Below are 22458 nucleotides of genomic sequence, written 5' to 3'. Positions count from 1 at the left end.
TTTTGCAGCAACCCTCGTATAGCGATCGTATAACATCAAGCGGCGTAAACTCGAATGAAACGCACACACGTACAAAGGCCGTGTTGTTTATCTTATCGGCAAATCTTTTCATTTCTGTCAACCATGGTCCCATGTTTCCGCGGGCGGTTGTTTCTTGTTGTTGGCAATTCTAGATCTTTATGGTTTGCGAACCGGTTTTTGGTGAGTTGATGACGTTTCACACCATATTTGGGCGTGAGATGTGTTTGATGCAAATCGTACCAAAACTTGAATCGATTTCCCTTCACTACGCACACTGCTTGCTCCTATCATTATCCAGTAAAGCCTTTCCGGCACGAATAAAGCTTCGCATTTGATCGCTCTTCCGACGTGAAGTGATGCTAAATATAGATCTGCCATTGATCGGATGCAGTTCAGCTCGCAGCGGACAACGGGTTCTCTACTCCCGCCATTTAGTATCAATTAGCATCACAAGACAAAGCGGCAACCCGTGACCGAACCCAGGCACTATTAAGTTTGTGTCGCGTGTGTGGTGCTGGTACCTTGACTGTGTGATTCGTTTTTCCGCAATGTTGTCATGGTTTTGCGTCGCTAACGCGATCGATCGCTTATATTTGCCAGAAACAAAAGACGATCGCCGCTGCTGGTGTGGTAATGGTTTCAAGTGGTGAGCGCCAAGTAAGATGACGCCATCAAACGACTTTTTCTCTTTCTCTCTGTGGAGGATCAATCTGTTCGTAATGTGGTATGATCGATTCTACAAAGACCGGAAGTGTTGATGATTCAAACAATTACTAAACATTATTCGTCGTTGACATTCACGTCATTATATGGGACGTAACGAAAACGTTTTCATTCTGAGATTCCTTGATGTTGCTTGCAGTGCTTGTTTCCTCCAAGAACACTTTGACCTATGGCATATTCAACATCGTAGTTTTCTTCAACAAAATATAATGTATAGTTTGAATAGACAAGGTATAACGGCGAGGCATTGCGATATATTAATGCTTGCTTTGTGATATCGATAAACAACGCCTTTATCTCTTATTTATTCAAATAAGTATGCACATACAGAATGTGAAGCTAAAAGTAAACATCTAAAAACTAAAATAAAACATCGATAATTATGATTATGTTTTACTTTTCCAATAGCTTTACTGTAATAGCTACATTGCTATACCAATCGATTGAAACAACTTACTAACATCTACATTTAAACTCAATCTTGTTTCAGGATCTGGTCAAATCGCACCTTATGTTTGCTGTACGTGAAGAAGTTGAAGTACTAAAAGAAAGGATATCTGAACTGATGGACCGTATCAACCAACTCGAGTACGAAAACAACATTCTCAAAGCGAACGCATCACAGGAAACGCTGGCACAGCTGACCACCGGTGGTAGTACAGTAGCAGCAGCGGCGGCAGTCGCAGCAGCTGCCGCAGCAGTGGCACAGCAGCAGCTCACGGCGATGCCAAACGTCCATGTTGGCTCCACCAAAGTACCAACCTCCTCGGCAAACCCTGCCAACGGTTCCGTTTCCTAAGCTTAATGTTCCAAAACAGCCGTTAGACGTACACTTGACATAAAGACTATTATAATTACTAGTACTACTAACCGAAGCAAGCAACATCATCACCGAGAGCATCGAGTGCGCGTAGAGAAGACGCAAACATTTCGCAAATATAGAGGGCCGGTGCTCTAGACCACTCGTAAAAAAAATTGAGCAGACTAGGACGCCGTTCATCCTGTGTTGTTTGCAATACTGCCTCCTAGTTCGAGTCCGAGTGACTGGCGCGCTCTGTGATTGATGACGCGCGCGGACAATAGTGTTCCAACTCAGGCACTGGTTGTCTCAAGGGAGGAGTGAATCGTGGGTTGATGCTGCTCGACACTCATGCTTCTCAACTTCTATTCCAAGTCCCTGTTAGTATTAACGTTTTTGCACACCAGACCCACTGATCTTGTTCACACATTTCCTCGAAAACAGCAGTTCCGAATATTATCCGTGTTTGCGGAACGGCACTACAATAAAATGGTTGAAATTTTGGAGCGTAAGCAGCATGGGAACACAACCGAAGGATGGGATGTATGCTAGAATCAATTAGGTCCAGAGTAAGCGAAACACTAGGGAAATCGGGAATTCCATTACGCATGTAGCTAAAGCGAACGACAGCGTGTGAAGTACGCAAACCACACTAAAAATAAAAGGAATTCTCGAAGGAAGCAACACATACACATGCTAGTGGTGGTCATCGCAAACGTAAAGATGAATCACGAACAGTAAAGGAAAATAAGATAATGTTGCCAATGGTAGTTGAAACGTATCTAATCATTCTGAAACCCGTATGAACCGTAGTATCACTTCGTAGAAGTAGTCGGTAAGGTAATGTGTATTGGTTTAAAAAGCCGGAACCATTGACCACCTTAACAAAACAGGCATCGAGTTAAAACCGGCGATGCTACTGGCCAAAGTACCGGCCTATCTTGTTCGAACAGTAGCAGAGTAATATGCACAGTGGTCTAAATTACATACACGATACAGCTTTAGCACGATGCAACTGCTTCCAGAATTGTGCAGGGAGTGTGAGTCGTGGTGAAGACAAAGGGTTAGCGCAACGTTGCAGAACACGGAAAGAAGCCAACAAACGGAACTGAGATACACGAAAATGTGATTTAATGATAGGAAGTGACTAGTGACAAGCGAAAGTGTCAGATGGAAAGGCAGAGATTGCATCATACATTTAGCCAACTTCCAAAGCAAGTATAGGTTATGAATTGCACCGGAGAGTAATAAACAAACGCCCTAACACATGCTGATCATAACACAGCATTATCCAAACTATTTGCTTTTATTTCAAAGTATTCATATATACTGTGTTTTAGTCGTTGGATTTTTGTGTCTACATACGTTGCATCCATTGTCAAGCTGGTCATCACTGGAACAAAGCAGTGTCAAGTTATTATTGGCTTTCTACTTTTCGCTGACAACTCTACACCTCAAACCGAACGCTCTGTCCTTTTTTACTGTTCCGCGCGTGCAATGTAGCACCGAAGTATGGTCCAGAAACGGGTTAACAAAATAGAAGTGGGCGAGGGACGACATAATCCTATCTTACCGCCCATGGATGTAGTAGTAGTACTGGTGGAAGCAATATTTTGTTAAATTATTTCATTTTTTAGTGTTTGCTTTTGAGCTACCGTTGCGTTGATTTTAGTATAAACCCGATCAATCATAGGAAAAGTATCACAAGAAAAAGCAGGTCTTTGTGTGAGTTTACGAGTACGAACGATCAGCAAAAAATAATAGAAAAGGGCTGGTAAAAAGGCAAATACATGTGATCCGTTTGTACATAATGATGATAGGAGGGAATGTTTAGGAAAAAAGCAAGAGATTTATCGAGCTAGAAAGCACGAGAGCAGATTGTACCACACACATGTGCGCGCGTTCATGCCATGGGCGTTTGAAATAGGTATAAAATACATGTAAACTAATCACAAAACTGGTCCGTGAAGCGATGGTAGTTTGAACATTGTTGAGTGAACGTCACCCAGACAGCTGCAGCAAGTGATCGTGATATGATATGAAGCGAGAGAAAGATAGGCGATGTTTGCGGCTCGTGCTTTTTTACTGTTTGTGTTTTAATGCCGTGCCCGTGTAGACTCTTTGGTACCAAGTACCAGGCGCATGCCAGGCGGATTTGCGCAAAATGAAATGAAAGTAAACCACTGTTATCACTATTGCTTTACACTGCATGCACACAACACAACAGATAGCAGAACACAAAAGAAGCAAAAGATTTAACCGATCAACGACATGGAGACGAGCTGATTGATTGTGAGCTGAATCTTATTACACCATATAATTACCAACACGGAACAATTGGGTCACGCGTATATGAGAATGCAATACATTTAAACACCGCCCAGCTGTACCAATCTATACACCGGAAAAAATCCATACCAACACACGAGAAAGGGGAAAATATGTTAAAGATGCACAGCAGTCGGTCATCTTTATGAGGAGCATATGGTTTATATTTTTATTAAAGAATGCTACAAAATACATGAATCGATGAAAATGTTGATGGCTAACACACCAGCATCAAACTAACTTGTGTGGAGTGAAGACCGGGCAAAACGAAACAAGTCATGAAAGCATAAATAATAGATAACCCTAACTGCTTGTCATCCGCGTCTAGCGATTAAGTTTAATAGGGCAAGCTGTTTAATCGAACAATTCCTACTCGCGGAAAGCAGAAGCAAACATAGTAAAGCGCGTAGGAAATTGAACAGTCTATTTGGTAAGAAAGCAGATGAATATGTATGTGCCCCTACAAGGAAGCGTTTGGTTTCTCTTTTGGTTTTCGCAGAATCTGAAGAAATCTTGTTTCCGATCACTATCGCTTTAATTTCCTCCGCGAGTAAACAGGTCACGTTTATTTACATTTATTACTTTTTTATTTATTGCAACACAAGATCCTATCAAATAATCCTACTAGAATGCAAATCAAAAAAAAAATAAAAAAAATAACAAAACATGAATCGAAATTACTGTAAATGATGTGTGTGTGTGTGTTGATGAACGCGGTGCACTTAACCGTGCATTGTAATGATGCGGAAAAAGAAAGTACTGACGAAAACGAAAACAGATTGTAATAAATCTAAACACGGAATTAATGACCAGTTTTTGAAAAGTGAAGCTTTTGAATCCGAAAAATAGCACACATGCTACCAAAAAAAGGTATAATTAAACCAAATTCGGCCTAAATTATCTACTAACATGTTAATACTATCTTCTCATTTATGTGCTGTTTCTATTTTCCGTCACTGAACATAGACCAGCGTGTAATACTAAAAATCCGTCTCAGGACTCATCGGTCGGCTCGAGACATTTCTCGAACGCAACGGGAGCTCGCCTCTACCCGCTACTGGGCTTTCGGGCGATGTGGCTCTAGGAGAGAAGAGACCGTCTCGCGCATAATCTCGTCTCAATGTGGGATCAACTCTCGGATTGCTATGCTGCTGCGGCACTCGTCCTACCACGCCGGAACGATAATCACTGTCATCATCGCTGTCCGTTTGGCCGCGAGGTAAACTGGTCGCCGACCGGAAGTCCAGTTGTTCATCTATTTCGCTCGACGTTTCTCTCTTTGGCAGCTGGCGCACAACCTGGGCGTAGTTGGCCGAATTCGCTGCAAGTGGCGAGACGGACCGAACCGTCGGATAGGACGGTTGCGTGTTTTGGATGGTTTGTAACGACGGTGGTACGCCTTCGTCGGCGATCAGTGTTGCTGATTGTACGGCCGCCTCCGAAGTTGTGGAACGATCAACCGTGTCTGAAACGCTGTTATTCAAGGGCATCAATTCCGTCATGGTTTGTGTCCTCGCTGGTGATATGAATCGCATCTCGATCGGATTGCTGAGGCAGAGAGTAAATAATTCACTGTGGTGATTAGTGAGATGTGTGACATTTGTGACAACGATAGCTTACCGAAGCAAAGTGTCGTCATTTTCACCGTACAAAGCGGTATCCTTCACGAAGTAAAACACCACCACCTCGAAGATTAGACCGATGATGATTAAGGCTGCTGTTATCATGTTAAGAATATTTCCAAACGTTGGCGTCTCATGCAGAAAGCAGTGCCGCTCGTTCGATGACCAAAACTGACACGTGTGTGCTGTGAAGGAGCAAGCAAGTTACCGTTTTACCTTAACACCTTTATCAAGGGCCGTGCGAACCACCTGCGTGCCATTTGTTCAACGAACAAAGAAGCTAGCAAAGTGCCCACGCTGGAAACGTATTAACTTACTTGCCACCACCTGATAGATGGCTGTTCCAGGCAAATAAACCACCAGCCCGACCAAAGTCAGCTCCACCGCTAGCGCCATCGCCTTGTCTTGCGTCAGCACCGAGCGCAGGCTGATGATCACTTTACCAGTCAGGCCCGAGGCCAGTAACATCGCCACTATCACCGTCAACACCTGAAACACGATCCAGTACGGTTGACAGTCGTCAATCCCACAGGCACCCTCAGTTGCATCGCCACCGTTCTCCAACACGATGTCCACATCAACACCACAAGAGCAATTTCGGTAGATCACGATATTGTTGATTTCCTCCCGATCCAGACAACCAGCATGGCACGGAGAAAAGTATGTAAACCGACTGTCGATAGGGCAAACCGGCGTAAATGGTACGTTCTCCTCGCACACACAGTTGGATGCGCAGAACGGTTTGATAAGCTTACGGCCTCGGTAGGCGCCCGCTATTTGTTCTTCACCGCACGAGATGAAAATGTACGCTGCACATAATGTAATTTTGGGAAAGAAATCATTAAGGCCGGGCTACATTGATCGTACTCCGTACTGTAATTTTGATTTTCACTAGCGCATCTGGCGGCGGCTGGTGGAAGCTTTTTTTGGTCATCGAGGGAATGGTCGTGCCGGATCTCAAAATTAAGTAGTTTTTTCATCGTTTTTTGACGCGAAAACGGCTGAAATACTTGCACAACATGTTTATGTATCAATTACAAAGCTTTCTCAGTCCAGTTAAAGTGAAAAACATGGAAAAATAACATATTTTCTGGAACGGCTCCAAATTGTTTGGGAAAATGCTTCGGTCAGCCGCCGCCAGATGCGCTAGTGAATATAAAAATTACACCTCGGAGTACGATCAATGTAGCCCGGCCTTTATGTATGTTCATATTTTAGTTCTTGTTGCTATTGCTATTGCTATTTCGCAGCCGAACAGCCCTTGCCGTAATTTTGAACGATTAAGGCCGGGCTACATTGATCGTACTCCGTAGTATAATTTTTGTGAACGCGTACGCCATCTAGCGGTGACGGGTGGAAGCTAAATGCTGGCATAATTTATCTGTCAAAAAACGTTTTGGGTCGAGGAGGCTATAATTTTACCCAATGAAGGATAGATATTCGAAGATGCGGAGAAATGTTGCTTAGCGCTTTGTATGAATGACGATTTGTCCAACAACAACAAATAACGGCCTACTTTGTTGCATTTTATGGACGTTTATCAACATTTCAAACGGCATACAAGTAGCCTGGTCGAAACTTGATGAGACACCAAGTATGAATAATTTTGACACATAAATTATACCGACATCTAGCTTGCGCTGGTCGTCGCCAGATGCGCTAGTGAAAATAAAAATTACACTACGGAGTACGATCAATGTAGCCCGGCCTTTATGTTTCTCGTAGTTTCGCTATTCTCTAATAGATGGCGCCACGTTTTCAGCATATTGAAAAATGTGTTTTGTATACTTTTTTTGGTTGCAGGATTAGGGAAGTATACTCTTTGCATATGTTTGCGTTACGTTACACATTAAAACAATAGAACAACATAAGCAATGTTTTTGGCATTAAATATCTATAATATATATTTTAATGCAAGTAATAATTGTTATTTTATCGTACAACCAGCACTAAAGTTACGCGATAGTATTGCATCTATGCAGCTAATCTAAAATAATAGTGAAAACTTGATGGCGTTATTAGCCCAATTGGACTAACAAATAATTGAAGCCTGGTTGAGCCCTTTAATCTTTCTCCATTTTGTTTCTGAATATAGCAAAAATTCAACAATCTGGGATTCATCCTTCTATCACTTCCACCCAATATCAATTCATTATCCTACAATCCGAAAATGGGTTGTGGTTTTTTGATGAATGGAATTAGGAATATAAAAATCATTTCCTTTTAATTAGGCTTTAAATTCGTGGTGATTGGCCGTTACGGCACAGATTGCTCTTGCTTATAATTTTGTTTCAAGATAGCTTTATCAAAGATTGCATTTTCGCATTTGAACACATACTTTTGTTTTGTTGCAACTTGGAAATTAAACTCTTGCAAAATGCACGGAAAAAAATAATATCCTTTAAAATACGTTGAACGACAAACTTACCAATAAACAATCCTGTAGCCACCACCCCAACAATAATGTTCCATCCAGCTAATTTTCTGCGAATAATTAAAAATAAATTGAATATTAACGAAAATAATAGTAATGCAAAACATACAGAATACTCGATTGCACACGGAAGCAACCTAGCCTGCCCAAGTTACTCTGCATTCAAAACACTACACTAACCACAAGGATTAAATAATCAAGCCCTGCTTGTTCTGGAGGTCAAATTACAACAATTTTACTATTGGTATTAAATATCGAGCGGTGTTATTGTGTGCACTTTAATCACTGTGCACCCGCAAGCACTTGCGTCTTGCGACCGAGCGTTGTTTGACAAGGCTATGGATTATATTGATTAGCGACAGTTGTCCCCGTTTAAACGGTCAAACTGCCGCCAATGCCTTACGACAATTGTGCTCACAAAGCCGACTTCGCAGACCTAACCACGTTTAATTACATTTATTTTGCACGCTTGTAGCAGGCAAATTGAAAATTCACAGACACTGAATTGCGCCTAGAGCAAATGACATGCACATATGCAAAAGACACTAGCAACATAAATTCGTTTTAAATTATTAAATGAAGAATGATTTCATCAAAATTCGCTTCTTTTAAAAAAAAATCCTATCCAGCGTTTTAATAATATTCTATTGCTTTGCTATGATCACAATTAGGTGAAATCTCAACACATATTCCTAATAGTCAAGTTTAAACGTACCTGGCCGAAGGATTCGTGCTGGCAATGACGAGTGCCGCCACAATCACGCCCATAGCAGCGGCAAACGGTCGTATCAGGTTGGTAATCAACCGGGACGCCCATTCATCGTTTATACCGTCCGCATGCGACGTGGGCAAAAAGAAGCGCGACTGCAGATAGGACTGTTCGTGCGAGTGGAAGTTCACGATGCCGGTCTGGATGAACACCAGCGCTAGCACGTTGCACACGAGCACCTTGTTGGAAAAGACGCGCCTTAGCGTGGCCCAGAGCGTTATATCGGCCAGCCACTTGTCGGCGGTGGCGATCGATTGCATGCTGTTGTTGGTGGCCGTTTCGACGATATCGTTGGCCGCCTGGCGTACCATCGTGGCGAGCAATCGCTTCGGGAACAGTGAGATGACGAAACCCAACAGGAAGGTAAGCGGCCCTATGATGGCCCATCCAAGCCACCAGCCCAGTGTGGTGGCACCCACGGCTAAGCCGATTCCAAGTCCTAGCTGAGCTCCCCAAATGCGCGCCGCTATAACGCATCCTGTTGTTGAGGTGAATTGTTAAGTGCTGCTGGTGGTAGGGTTTCGCCCGTGTCGTTGCAAATACGTACCGATCAATCCGGGACTGTGGTGCGTGCGTACGTTATCGTCGATATAGCTGATGCCCAGCGCGTAAATTGCCACATTGGCGAGGCCAATCAGAACCTGCGCGATAAACATCAGTACCAGTGTTGTAATAGCGTACGGTCGATCCATAACCAGCCGTCCAGATTGTTCTAGCGTACAGGTTTTGTCCATGTTCAGCGCCTCGATAGTATTGCTTTCTTCCGAGCTGGGTAGTAAGTAGTGAACACACACACGTCATATTAGTCCGATATCACTTCACGCAACATCTTATTTTGTCTTATTTTGTAAAGCTAGTCTCACTTCATCGCTGTGCACTAACTCTACAATACTCGATACTCTCACCCTCATTGTTCACGCAGAGGTTCACTCACTGCTCACCATACTCACTTGTGCGTTAGCGTCGGTATGATCAGCACTATCAAGCTGATTGCCTGCAGCATGAATATTCCGCCCAGCCATGATATCCGATGGAACCGATTGCCCCAATAGCTCACCAGCAACGCGAACAGGCCCTGCGCAACACCGGCCGTCACTAGCAACCAGTCCAGCACGATCGGATCGAAGCTCAGCTCGCTGGCGGCTTGGTGTGCTGCCAGTCGGAAGTAGCTCTCGATGCCACCGCTAACGAAAGCCACCAACGATAGGCATACGACGAAGGACGTAGCAGTGCCCAACCGTATACATCCTGGCCCATTACAACAGCTGCATGCCGTCACACCGCAGTCGATGGAATCTGTTCCAAAGAAACATAAAAAAAGGGCCACAACCCGTACATTGGCACGCGTTAATTCGGGGTAAGCATTGGACTGATAACAACAAAAAAACCCGTTTGCGCTATCTTTCGCACGATGGGTGCGGACCTGGCTACGCAATCCTGTGTAAAGGTGAGTAATGGTTCGCCGTCTGCCAGAGACCACTCACCCTGCTTTATGTTGTTTGCGTTCGCTTCGATGCGCGGGTATCGTTCGTGGTTGCTTAGCAATGATTCTTGGCGCATCATTTTGTTGATCTACAAGCGAAATTCTGTTCCACAATCAAAACATCCTGCACTGTAGGCACTATAACGACTTGGAAAATGTTGCACAATTAAACACACTCTGCGATCCGGCAAGGTGCTGGATCCTGTACCTCTAGCTGGTGGATTGTTTCATGGACAAACTCTTACTACTACAGCGGACGGTACGGTAGGGCCAACGGTGAACTGTTATCTGCAGCATTACTAGTAGGTGCTATCTTATCTTATCGTAAAGGTTTTATTTTAACATAGTGACACCGGGTGGTTCGAAAAGTTAGAGCAAGTGCTACGATAGCTACTAAAGATTTGTTTAATGTTAATAAATGTATAAATTGTGCACATTATTTTTAAATATGAGGATGTACTGTTGTTTTTTAATATACTCGTATAAAGTCACCCATTTTTTGCAGAAGTATCAAGATCAGGATCCTACTTTAGTTTAGAAAACAAGTCAAGCAAGTCTACAGACCAGATGTAGTTCATTTACCAAAGAATGGAATAAAAAAACTAATGAAAATTTATTTTGATTGAAAACATACAATTCTTAATCTAAATTAGTTTACTGTACACGGTATAAACCATTACTGATACATCTTCGGTTTATTAAAATAATAATAATAATAATAATACAGGGTTTCCCACGATTTATTGGTTGGATCCCATCAATTTTTAGTGAGTTCCCATATTTTTTTGGTGCGTTCCCACGATTTTTTGGCCGTTTCCCAGAAATTTTTGTTCCCATTGTATTGATATCGAAGCGGAAAATACCAATTTATTATGGGAACGAACCAAAAATCTATGGGATACGACCAAAATATCGTGGGAACGCACCAAAAAATCATGGGATCTGACCAATAAATCGTGGGAAACCCTGTAATAAATGTTTAATGTAAATGTTATATTTGCCTTGTCAGTCTAATTGAATGTAAACTTAAATTTACAACTTAATTTAAGCAATTTAAAGAGAGCTTTGCAGTCCCTTGATTAATAAACATAAACATTGAACATATAACACATTTCAAAAACTTCATTGAGATTAGATAAAATATGGGATTTATCTCACTATGAAAAAAGCATCAGATTCCTACAAAATGATGTAGTCTTCACACTCCAATTTTAATCGCAATTAATTTAATCTGATTCTAACAACCCTTACTAACAATACGATGTAAAGCTGAACATAATAAACCTGTTTGTGGACGCCTAACATCATCCAGGTAACTATACATTTATCAGAGAAGCAATTGTAGTATTTTAATACAAGATTTCCACATTTCAACTCGCCCAACGGTTTCGCCGTTTCACCAGTCATTACTTTAATGGGTCAAATATGTCCGAATAATGTGTTTTGAGTATGTTCAACTATCATTAGAAAATTCAACTAATGTTTTCGTTCCGATCCGGATGCTTTAATGAATCCTTTTTGATGAACCAAAAACATTTGCTGACTATGGTACAAACATATTCATTTCTACCTGGACTGCAGTTCATCATGGTACAATGAATCGTCATCGTAATGTTATCAAACAAAAAGCTACTCGCCTGCATGTACCAGTGCTCTTCAAATGAGAAAAGATGTGTTTTGAAATATAATAGGAAAATAATGTATTATTTGTTAATGACCTAAAGTTGGAAAGATTCATTCAAAATAGCATCAACTGTAACGTAAAATAATTTCCTCATCTTTCCAGGCATAGAAGATGTGTTTCATGCTAAATTTGGTAAAAGTAAAGATTAATATTTCTCTGTTGTCTGATTACATTGGTTTAGAAATTTTTAAACTGTATTTTTTAAACTCTCTTACTTTTGAATTGAAAGATTTAATTACCGAACGATATGCAACGTCGACGTGTAACAATTTTTACTTTTACAGTTACATATTTAATTTTAAAGAATGATCATTAACATTTAACACAGGTTATGTATTTTACATTATGCATTTTAACACAGGTTTTTGTTTTGTCATAAACACCGTCCAATAAGCAGCTGTCCACATGTTTATAACATAAAAGAGCGTTATAAAAAGAAAAAAAATGATAACTATTACTTTTTTTTATTTCAGAATATATTTAATATAACTGTACAAAATTTATTATTAAATAGCTAATTCAAAGTTAGTCAAAACTAATAAGTAAATATTTTATAAATATCTATGATTTTTTAATTGCACACAAACTATCCGAAAAATATTTGCCTCATTCTTTAAAAACAAACTAACGGCCACGTCAATTGAGCACGTTTCACAACGCCACTACTCGATTGTGCACCCCTGGCACAGACTCGCTGTCGCGTTCGTTGGCCATCGAAACACTTCTCGCTTAGTTCGAAATCAAGTCCCGTGCGCACTGCAAGCACATTTCAACAAGTGGTCGGGTAGCTTTCGCGCGCGATGCCCCGCGGTGCCGATCGAGTGAAACTTCCAGATACGGTGACGTTGGCCAGCCAAATTCCGTAACAAACATGGTGGTGTGTACTAAGCTTGCCCTGTCACAGAATCAACCCCTGTTGCTCTTCGATGCTGCTCTCGATGTGCGTTCGTGTTCGTGCAGTGTTTGAGGTGAACGTTTGCCGAGCATAAGCAAACGATCTACCGTTTTGTGTTTTGTGCTAGAATTCAAATACGAGCTCATGCGTGACCTGTGTGCCCAAATCAGATCGTACCTACTTTTTTTTTTCAAGTTTTCAAACGGAATGTGACAAAACCAGCACACAATTAAACACTTAAAATCCCATTCGCAAAATCATTTAAGCAATTGCAGGTTTGCAGGTTTCGCGCGATGATCAAATTACTGTTCCCCGGTTCTATTGTGGTCTTTATATACAGCTCCGCAAATCTCACCACCCTCCAGTTTCTCTTCCATGCACGGCGGTGATCGCGCAGCATATCGCCGCAACGGCTACAGCTGCTGCTGCTGCTCCGAAACGCAGATGCGCTGATGTTATTATGATAATAGTGTGAAATTACTACTGTCCACTGCAGTCGCCGTGGTGTTGTCATGGTGTTGGAAATGGTACCATTTAGTACAGTAGTGTTGTTGTTTTTTTTTATTCATTTCAAACTATTTTTTTAACAGCATGCCATGCTCACATGAACGCATTCACACTGTAGAACGTTCCACGTGTGCTCACTATCAAGGAAGGCAGCGTGAACGCAAAATAATGTTTCCCTTCCGTGCGGTGTTGCTCGTGTAGTGGTGGATAAAGCCTCTCTAACCTAATGATCACCTGTAGTGCTGTACCGCTGCCCGATTGTTGCTGACGCGGATGAGTGGAGAATATTTTGAACAACAACAACAATGACAACGAAAAAACTAACATCAACAAATCAGACAACGACTGCAAAATCAGACAGCAACAGCATGAATTAGACGTTATCCAAAACGATCAAATCACCAAACACACAACAGGAAGGTGAAAAAAGGCATGATGATCATGACAGTTTCCAGAACATCCGCTAATTTGTGCACGCATATCGCCGTGTTTGTGGAGCTATTTTTTTTGGTCGTTGAGAGTTGGAAAAAAACAATTAGCTGTCTTTTTGTTGTATTGTATGCATTTGATTTTTAAAACATTGATTTATGACAATGTTTAAAACAACTATTCGAAGATGTTCTGTTCTCGCTACCCAATGTGTCATCGCTAGGGTTGAACTTTTTACGATCGTTTCCCCTATACATTAAAAATGGACGAGCATTTTACTGTGTGCAGTGTTTTACGACGCTACAGTAAACTTGTACGTTCGTTTGCAGCTTTGCTCTTTGTTGCATAATTTTTGCATGATCGATCGATACAACCGCCTTATAGGTTTGCTCACATCAACCCTTTTTACATCAGCCGTTGCCCTCGATCGAAGCCTACCGCCAGTGGTACATTGACATTTGTTCTCAATTTCTTGAAGTAGTCTTGATCACTTGTGAAGGAAAAAAATAACCACGATAGGAGTGGAGCGGGCATAGAAATTCTAAAACCGGTTGTATGGCTTAACGCATTATGCCTCGCAACGGCCACACATCATCATCATCGACCGATGGATGGGTTCATAAATGAACAAGTTTTCGATTTGTTTTCTTCCGCATGAGGCAGTCAAAAGTTTGCCAAAGTTCTTGAGACTCATCCGCTGCAGAAGATCATGCAGGGGAACTTCGTCGTAAACAACTATACTTCGAATAACACGCAGAATGTTTTTTTTTTATTTAACTTATTCTCCTTGAGATTGTTCACCAGCGTATGTGTTTTGTTTATTGCATGGTGTTTACGGTTCAATTTTATTAAGCTCATAATTTTGTTCAATTTTTTTATGTTTTACTTAAGACTTAATTTTTTAAATTTTGTTTGTCAAGTTGCTTGAAGGAATATTCATTTCGACTTTGAGATGGATTTATCTTGCAGAGACTGATGTTGTTTATTCATATAACACAGATGTGCCAAACTCATTTGTTTGGCGGGCCATTTGTTAACCCGATAAGCCTGTTGCGACAACAATTAACTCAAATATCAATGGTAACGACAAATATGGACTGTATTAATCATTACTCCATAGCGTCGTGGGCCGCATGCAGAACCCTCTGGGGTCGCATGCTGCCCGCAGACCATCATTTTGTTTTAACATAACAGTACGTTCTTAACAATAATTTAGTAACTTAATAAGAAGTTTTAGACTATCGCTTATTTGTCACAATAGCGAGTGTCCTCTACGTCCTTATACACTAATAGGCAGTAACGGATTAAGGATATCGGGTGGCCTGGGTGGTAAGACGAGTTGAGGCCCCCTAAATGATAAATGGTAAGCGGAGGAGAGGGGGGGGGCACGTGCATCCTTCCAGGCTAGTCCATCCTTATCGTTAATACTCTGTCCACTTTTATACATACTTCATACTACAGACTAGCGATCTACTGGGCCCCTAAATCGGCGGGGCCCCAGGCGACCGTATAGCCCTCCTACCGTTAGATCTGCCGCTGACTATGTCAGTATATTTATTAATTTAACCAAAGCAACAGATCACCAGTTCGGCGTATAAGGAGTTTTTTCCATATGAGATTTTAACCTCTGACCCATGTTGTTAAGTTATCCGACGACTACAGCACCAGACTTATCCCAGATCGGATATAGATATCATTCACCTCATTGGTCCTGTTAAAAAATATGGCTTTCTGGCTATATAAGGGATTTGTTGGGAATAATTGGAAGTCTAATGTCTTCCTCGGGTATCAATGATTATCCAGAATCATAGAAAAATGATTACATCATCTTATAGCAAAGCTTTATGATCTTATTAACAACTAAGTCCCTACTTTGATAGAAACAACCGGCCAAAAGAATTTTTCAAGACGTTCCGTTTCCTTTGTTTTTATTCGCCATTAAAATTAGGAATTAATGTAAAAACAATTCGAAAGATATGGTTTTTAGCTATTTATATCCTTTTTTTGTTAGTCTCACGTGACTTTCGTCATTTTGCTTGATCATTTGTCCAATGATCGTCTGATTTCCCTAAAATGTCGAATGAATAATTGATCCTTATTGATCGAAAGAATTCATTCATGTCGTCTATTCATGTTTACGTCACCATCTTTGGACTGTTGACGTGTTAATTCACCCATATGTCCCATATGTATACCCTTCATACACCATGCATATTCTTCTGCAACATTACTACTACATCCTCACATTCCCGATTGCGTTCATCTAACTATCGATCTAGCGATAATGCCCAACGGAACTAACTCCTCAAATGAAGCATTGCCAACCTGCCTCAACTATCGTACACCCACTGGGGCACTGTGTATATTCTAACAGGTCATGTGAAAATAATCAACCGCCGTTTAACTGTCTGCACCTCACCCGACGAGCGGTTAGCAAGGAAAGCAGGAAATGAAACGTACATCCAAAACATCCATTCCGTGTTCGGCCATTCTGCGACTCCTTATCACGTCTAATCCTGCCACTAGCCATCGATAAAATAAGCGAAACCACCCGCCACAGTTTACTTTCCTTGCCAGTTATCTTCCAATTATCTTCTCCACCTGCAACGTGCTGAGCGTGTGTATCAATAAATGTGCATAGACACATACACGCTGCGGTATGGTTACTTAAAAACACCCACACCTATCCCTATTATGTATGTTTGAAATGAGAGTGACAACCCCTTCGTGGGGCATTTGTTTCGGCATTTCATTGTACCCGCATGTCCCTTTTCTCCATAATCGGTACCCAAATCGGACCTTCCTCCGGGTGGCTCCACCCGGAATCTTCTATTGCCTATCAAAAATTGTCTCCCATCAGATCACCAAAAAACCGCCTATTCATCGTCGTCCTCCCCCCCCCCCCCCCCCCCCCCACCCTTCTGCTATACCGATTGTCACTAGTGCCGTGATACCCCGCCAACCATAAACCATTCCCAGTTCTCCACTCTTCTCCGATAAATGATGTGATTATCTGGCACCCACGGCTCGACATGCCTCGGTACGGTACCCCGGTATCAGCACTTGTCCTGTGAAGTGAGGTCCAACGCCGTATATCGCGCCCTCCATCAATCAATCGGGCAACAGTCGTGCGCGGGTTAGGTTGCCAACGACACGGGGACCGCCCGAAACCACGGTAAAAGTCTGCGCCAGCTCCCACCAACTCCGTCCGAACGAATTGTCCATGTACGAATATTCGGGCTATATCAAGTGAACACAGTCCTACACATCGCGCGTGGTGGAAATGTGTAATGGGTCAGCGTGATCATTATCGAATCAAGTGCAGCTTCTAGCGTCTTCTTTTCCAGCCCCGCGCGTCTGACGCACGCAATGATAAGTGATAGTGATTTTCGGGACTTTCACAGCACGCCGACGGATCCCTCGCGGTAAAAGAGGAAGCTCGGGAGTAAACCAAAAGCGTGTGCCCAAGTGTGTGGATTAGCGCCTGTGGACAAAGTGCGACTGTGTGACTGTGTGTTGTTACTGGAGGTTGTGTGTGTGACGATCCCGCCGAACAATGAAATCGAACCAGCTGTGTGGCATATCCTGTTGGCATCCGGCCTGGCTGCAGCGCTTCGCTACGCCCCGATCGTTCATTATGGTGTATGGGTTTCTCGGCACCGTGCAGGCGATGGCATACATCTACTTCGTCATCACGCTTACCACGCTGGAGAAACGGTTCAAAATTCCCTCCTCTACTACGGGTAAGATGCGAAAAGCGGCTTAGACACAGCTGCCACGGTTTGAAATTTAACCCAAACCGTGTGGCATGCTCTTGACTGTTGCGCTCCTTACCAATACTAACCGTCGTTCTGTCTCCATTGCTGTGTGCCTCTATCAGTAAAAGTGTGTCTGAGCTGGGTGCTTTATCATCACGGCACGTTCGTTAGCCGCCTAGACCACCCTCCCTCGGTATTGATATTGCTAATTGCTAATACTACCGTCTGCCATCGAAATTCGTCGAGAGTTTGAGCCATTTTGCCCGATTGGAGAAGCCTGATACTGCCGCCACATGAAGGGCCTTTTTGTTTGTAAATTTTTCCACGCAGTTTGCCCTACAATGGGATCCCGGTAGCTCTATATCTACTACTTAAAAAGTAGCAATAGTAAATAGTGTGTAAAGTAAATAGTAAATGCGCCACGTTGTGAGAGTAGTGGGGTGAGATTAGACCGACAATGTCAATAACCTGACGATCGAATCGGCTGGTGTCTACTGGCTACTAGCTGACCTCGAAGACGCTGAATTCCGTATTGATAAGTAGTTCAAGTAGTTTCTCCGCAGTTATCATCTTCCCCACCAGTTTATCAACTACCTAATCAAATAATAACGCCAAGGAACATCCTTGGCAGCTCAATACACACACAGCACACTGCACACTTCCTACTGTGGGGCATCGTGCGATGACGGAAGGTTTTCGATGTCGTCAAGCCCGTGTTGTTTGGTGGTCAATTCGCACCTCGTTAATCGATGGTCACCCCTGTTCGGTGGGCTTACTTATCGTGACCAGAGCCGCCATGTAAACGACGTCACTTGCAGTGCGTACTCCCCAATATTTCTCCCCTCTCTTTCTCTCTCTCTCTCTCTCTCTCTCTCTCTCTCTCTCTCTCTCTCTCTCTCTCTCTCTCTCTCTCTCTCTCTCTCTCTCTCTCTCTCTCTGTTCATACGCTACTGATACAGTACACAATGTTATCGATCTGTAAACAGCTGTTTCTGCTGCTCACTATCAGATAGTAATATATCTTTCCGTTTTTCCTAAGATTTGAGCTCATCTAGAAAGTTTTGCGTGTGACAGAATAAAAAAAACCCCAGCCGCTAGAATTGCTTGATCGTAGCTTGTTTTGGCGCTGTGTTCACCAGGATCTTCAGGACAGAGCCAAGTGATTTGGCGCCATTTCATTGGATGATTGGTTGATTGATTGATTGGTTGATTGATTGATGAGGTTGCCTGCCGCCCGGTTGCCGGGCCGGAGGCTTTATCGCTTATTTCCCGGGGAAAACAATTCACTACGCCTAAACCTAGACCTAGACACACAACGATGAAATCAAACGATACGCGATACAGATGCTTTCATTGTTGCTCTTCTTTCTCACCCTCCCCACCGCTTGGCAGGTATTATCCTGAGTGGCAATGAAATATCTCAGATCCTACTGTCCCTCATACTGTCGTACGTCGGCGGTCACCGGAACCGACCGCGCTGGATTGCCTGGGGTGTGGTGTTCTGTGCACTGTCCTGCTTCATCCTGGCCATGCCGCACTTCATTTACGGTGCCGGCGATGAAGCCCTGCAGCTGACGAAGGAGTACATCCGGGAGCGGGAAGAAGACGAAGCGCGCATCCGCTCGCACCAGAACTACACGATCATGGTGAAGAGCACGAACCGGCTGTGTTTGGACACCTCCTCGCCGAAGGAATGCCTCGAGACGATATCGGTCGTACCGTTGGTACTGATCTTCATGTCCCAGTTTGTGCTCGGCATCGGCAATACACTGTACTATTCGCTCGGCCAAACGTACCTGGACGATAATACGAAGAAAACCAACACCCCGCTGATGCTGGCCTACGCATCCTCCCTGCGCACGTTTGGGCCGGTGGTTGGATTTGCGCTCGGTAGGTAACGAGTACGAGTGGTCGTTAGTAAATCATCCAAAAATGTACGCTTCCCCCCCCCCCCCCCCCTACAACCCATCCTTTTGCAGGATACTTTGCGCTGAAGATCTACATCGATCCTACCAAGACGCCCATCATTGACAGCTCCGATCCACGGTGGCTTGGAGCATGGTGGCTCGGCTGGATATTGCTCGGTGTGGCGATGATCATCTTCGCTTTTCTGATCGGTATGTTTCCAAAGGAAATACCGAAGAAATCAAAGCAGGCCGATACGAACCAAGCCAAGCGCCCACACTCCTCCGTCCCCGTCATGCTGATGAACGACGCGGAAGCATTCGGCAAGGAGAAGGAAAGTCTCAGCAAACGTCAGCAGCAGGCTGTGACGGAGAATACTGCTGAGTTTGCCGAAAGCATCGTCGAGTTTCCGCAACTGAAAGGTGCGTACATTACATCACTTCTGTGTGTATTGTTACAATTTCATTAAACTGTTTGAAAATGTCCATAATATTTCCAGATTTTCCCATGGCCTTGATGCGACTGCTCAAGAACAAGCTGCTTATGTTTAACATCCTTTCGGGGATCTTTTACATTCTCGGCTCCAGCGGGTACATCACCTTCCTGAGCAAGTACATCGAGGTGCAGTTTCATAAGTCTACCGCGAATGCGACCGTCATCACTGGGCCCATAACGCTCTTCGGCATGGTCGCCGGGTTCCTAATATCCGGCATAATTATATCGAAGAAGAAGCCCTCGCCCAAGAAGCTGCTGTTCTGGAACGTAATCGTCGGTGCGGGATACATGGCAGGGCAGATATCCTACCTCTTCCTGACCTGTCCCGACGGTACGATGCCATTGGTGCAGGGCCGACTAAATCTTACGACCGACTGTAACAGCCACTGCCACTGTGACGGGATACCGTACAGCCCGGTCTGTCAGGAGGATACGGGCATTACCTTCTTTTCCGCCTGTCATGCCGGATGCGATCAGTGGCACACGGCAGAAAAGTATTACGACAGTTGCTCCTGCCAAAATGAAAACTATTCCCCTATCACTAAACAGCCGTGGGAAAAATACACGACCACTTTCTATACAACCCAGCTCAATCCATCTACAACACCACAGAGCATTGCAAATGCAGTCGATCAAAGTAAACCCACAGAGGCTTGGTTGACTTCCGGCACGGGCAGTGGGAGCTCCTCAACGGTCGGACAGTTGGATACAACTACACTGAACGTTGCAGCTGACACGATTAAACTCTTGGCCGGCAATGAACCAGTGGTCAACTACACTCTTTCCCACGATGAGCTGAAGACGGACGACACCAACCTACCCCCGTCAGATAAGCCTGGCGATCAGCTGCCGAACGGTGCCGAACAGTCTGACGAGCCACACCAGGAACAAAGCTCTTTGCCGCCCATTCCGGAAGCTTCGGCCGACGACGGTACCGATCCAACAACAGAATCTTCGCGTCGGATAAGGCGACAAGCGGTGAACAAAACCGACGATGAGCAACACTCAACAAGGACCATACCGAACCAACCGGACAGCATACTTTACACGGCGAAACTAGTCCCTGGTGCATGCCTCAAAGGATGTGCAGTGGGTTTCTATCTCTTTTCCATCATCTCCAGCATTATCAACTGTTTGGGTGCATCTGGTCGAATCGGTAATCTGCTGGTCAACTATCGGTACGTTGTGTATACACCATGATGGTAAAGCAACGATCGTGACATGATCGTTAACCCATGTTTTATTATTGTTTGCAGATGCGTCTCGAAGCAGGACAAATCTTTCACCCAAGGATTGATACTGATGATGATTAGTTTGTTCGCATTAATTCCTGGTCCGATTATCTACGGAAGAATTATCGACAGTACTTGTCTAGTGTGGACGGAAGAATGTGGCAAACGGGGCAACTGTCAACTGTACGACCAGAAGCTGTTCCGATATTACATTAACATTACAGCATTGTGTAAGTTTCCTCCAGCTGTAAATTATAAGAATCAGTTAAAGGATCTTTTTCGCTTTGTTTCTACAGGTCTTACGTCGGTAGGAGTGTTTTTCGATGGTTTGGTATGGTGGTATGGCAAAACGTTAGATTTGTACGGTGAGCGGGAAATGGCGGAACAGCAACAGAGACAACAGCAGCAGCAGCAGCAGCAGCAGCAGCAACACAACCAGCACAAAGTTCATCCAGAACCGATCAGTAATCATGCGTTCAAACATGATTCGTGATACACGCTCATCGGTGTATCGGTTTAAGCTGTGTGTAAATGTATTACTGTTAACCGTATGTTTGGTGTGCCGTGTTACGGTCAATAAGCGATAAGGGATAATTTACAATAAACGGTATTCATCTTAATGGCGATTGACGTGCTGACGTTTTTGCTCAGAGAGCAACACAGACATACCGCGACAGAGAAAGAGAGAGATGATTAATTGATAGGTGAAATTGGGCAAACATTAAACAAGTCCGATGACCTTTCCCAATTTAGGTCAAGCAAATGAGTCACCGTTTTTAATTATTCACATGAGGAAGCATCTCAAAGGTTGATGACATTAATAACATAACATACATTGATAACACAGCAACAGTCTTTTAAATATGCCTTCCAAACATGCCTCTTCCCAACCAAATGCCCATGTAAGTATGGAGAGCAGAGCAAACATTCAACTAATTAATTCATATTTCCAAAGTACGACATAGCGGTAGTGTCTTCATTTTTTCATAAAATAAGTTAAGTAAATTCTAAAATCCGAATGTGCAAAAATCACTATCCCTATGGAGGCGCCCAATCTTTGCTAACTACTTCACTCGAATAGTTTGTGCAACTCGTACTTCTTCCACTTCACAACAACACAAAACTCAACACACAAATCACATCTGTAATGACATTTTTACTTTATTTCCTACTGAAAATTGTACGTTTTTCCTACAGGTTTAAAATTTTCACAGCTAAGAAATTTTCTTTGTATTTTTTCTTCTTAACATAATCACGAGATTAAAAATTGTTTAAAAATCTCATATAACGATCCCGCTTGGAACGTAGCAAACTATCTAGCTGAGTTTGATAACAGTTAAAATATATTAGCAGCATAAAGGGTGTATAAAATTG

The 22458-nt window shown here is 43.1% G+C and overlaps 3 protein-coding genes across 13 annotated transcripts in view; 2 read left to right on the top strand and 1 right to left on the bottom strand.

The window, feature by feature from the left end:
- The window catches only part of LOC121595636 (TSC22 domain family protein 1), a 40634-nt gene extending 35961 nt beyond the window's left edge, over positions 1-4673 (top strand). For all 10 annotated transcript variants that reach the window (XM_041919747.1, XM_041919753.1, XM_041919748.1 and 7 more), the window contains one exon: positions 1235-4673. In XM_041919747.1, coding sequence (XP_041775681.1) covers positions 1235-1543 — 309 coding nt within the window. In that variant the 3' untranslated portion in view covers positions 1544-4673. The remainder of the gene's footprint in view (positions 1-1234) is intronic.
- On the bottom strand, positions 4465-10769 carry LOC121595638 (solute carrier organic anion transporter family member 4C1). The gene is made up of 8 exons (XM_041919760.1): positions 10181-10769; positions 9647-9992; positions 9244-9464; positions 8643-9174; positions 7922-7977; positions 5811-6302; positions 5492-5678; positions 4465-5419 (listed from the first exon to the last, which is right to left on the bottom strand). Exons 1-8 carry the CDS (start codon positions 10257-10259, stop codon positions 4852-4854), a joined length of 2481 nt encoding a protein of 826 aa, XP_041775694.1. The 5' UTR covers positions 10260-10769; the 3' UTR covers positions 4465-4851.
- A 1839-nt stretch (positions 10770-12608) lies between these two features.
- On the top strand, positions 12609-21704 carry LOC121595637 (solute carrier organic anion transporter family member 74D). Of its 2 annotated transcripts, none has more exons than XM_041919758.1 (7): positions 12609-12740; positions 17042-17437; positions 18845-19342; positions 19432-19779; positions 19857-21030; positions 21109-21314; positions 21381-21704. In XM_041919758.1, exons 2-7 carry the CDS (start codon positions 17251-17253, stop codon positions 21575-21577), a joined length of 2610 nt encoding a protein of 869 aa, XP_041775692.1. In that variant the 5' UTR covers positions 12609-12740; positions 17042-17250; the 3' UTR covers positions 21578-21704. The 2 variants fall into 2 exon arrangements, with proteins under 2 accessions (XP_041775692.1, XP_041775693.1); XM_041919759.1 differs by having other exon boundaries at positions 17020-17437.
- The last annotated feature ends 754 nt before the right edge of the window (positions 21705-22458 follow it).

Source organism: Anopheles merus, chromosome 3R, assembly GCF_017562075.2.
Source record: "Anopheles merus strain MAF chromosome 3R, AmerM5.1, whole genome shotgun sequence".
Taxonomy (NCBI): domain Eukaryota; kingdom Metazoa; phylum Arthropoda; class Insecta; order Diptera; family Culicidae; genus Anopheles; species Anopheles merus.
The sequence above is the reverse complement of the archived record's forward strand: the minus strand, read 5'-3'. Positions and strand labels throughout refer to the sequence as shown.

What these genes read in the sequence shown, in the direction of transcription:
- LOC121595637 (XM_041919758.1), top strand. Translation starts at nt 17,251, where the DNA reads ATGAAATCGAACCAGCTGTGTGGCATATCCTGTTGGCATCCGGCCTGG. An exon ending in AATCTGCTGGTCAACTATCG is followed by an intron (nt 21,031 to 21,108) that starts GTACGTTGTGTA and finishes TATTGTTTGCAG; the next exon opens with ATGCGTCTCGAAGCAGGACA. An exon ending in CATTAACATTACAGCATTGT is followed by an intron (nt 21,315 to 21,380) that starts GTAAGTTTCCTC and finishes TTGTTTCTACAG; the next exon opens with GTCTTACGTCGGTAGGAGTG.
- LOC121595638 (XM_041919760.1), bottom strand. Translation starts at nt 10,259, where the DNA reads ATGATGCGCCAAGAATCATTGCTAAGCAACCACGAACGATACCCGCGC. An exon ending in AGCACGAATCCTTCGGCCAG is followed by an intron (nt 7,978 to 8,642) that starts GTACGTTTAAAC and finishes AATTATTCGCAG; the next exon opens with AAAATTAGCTGGATGGAACA. An exon ending in GGCTACAGGATTGTTTATTG is followed by an intron (nt 6,303 to 7,921) that starts GTAAGTTTGTCG and finishes CATTATGTGCAG; the next exon opens with CGTACATTTTCATCTCGTGC.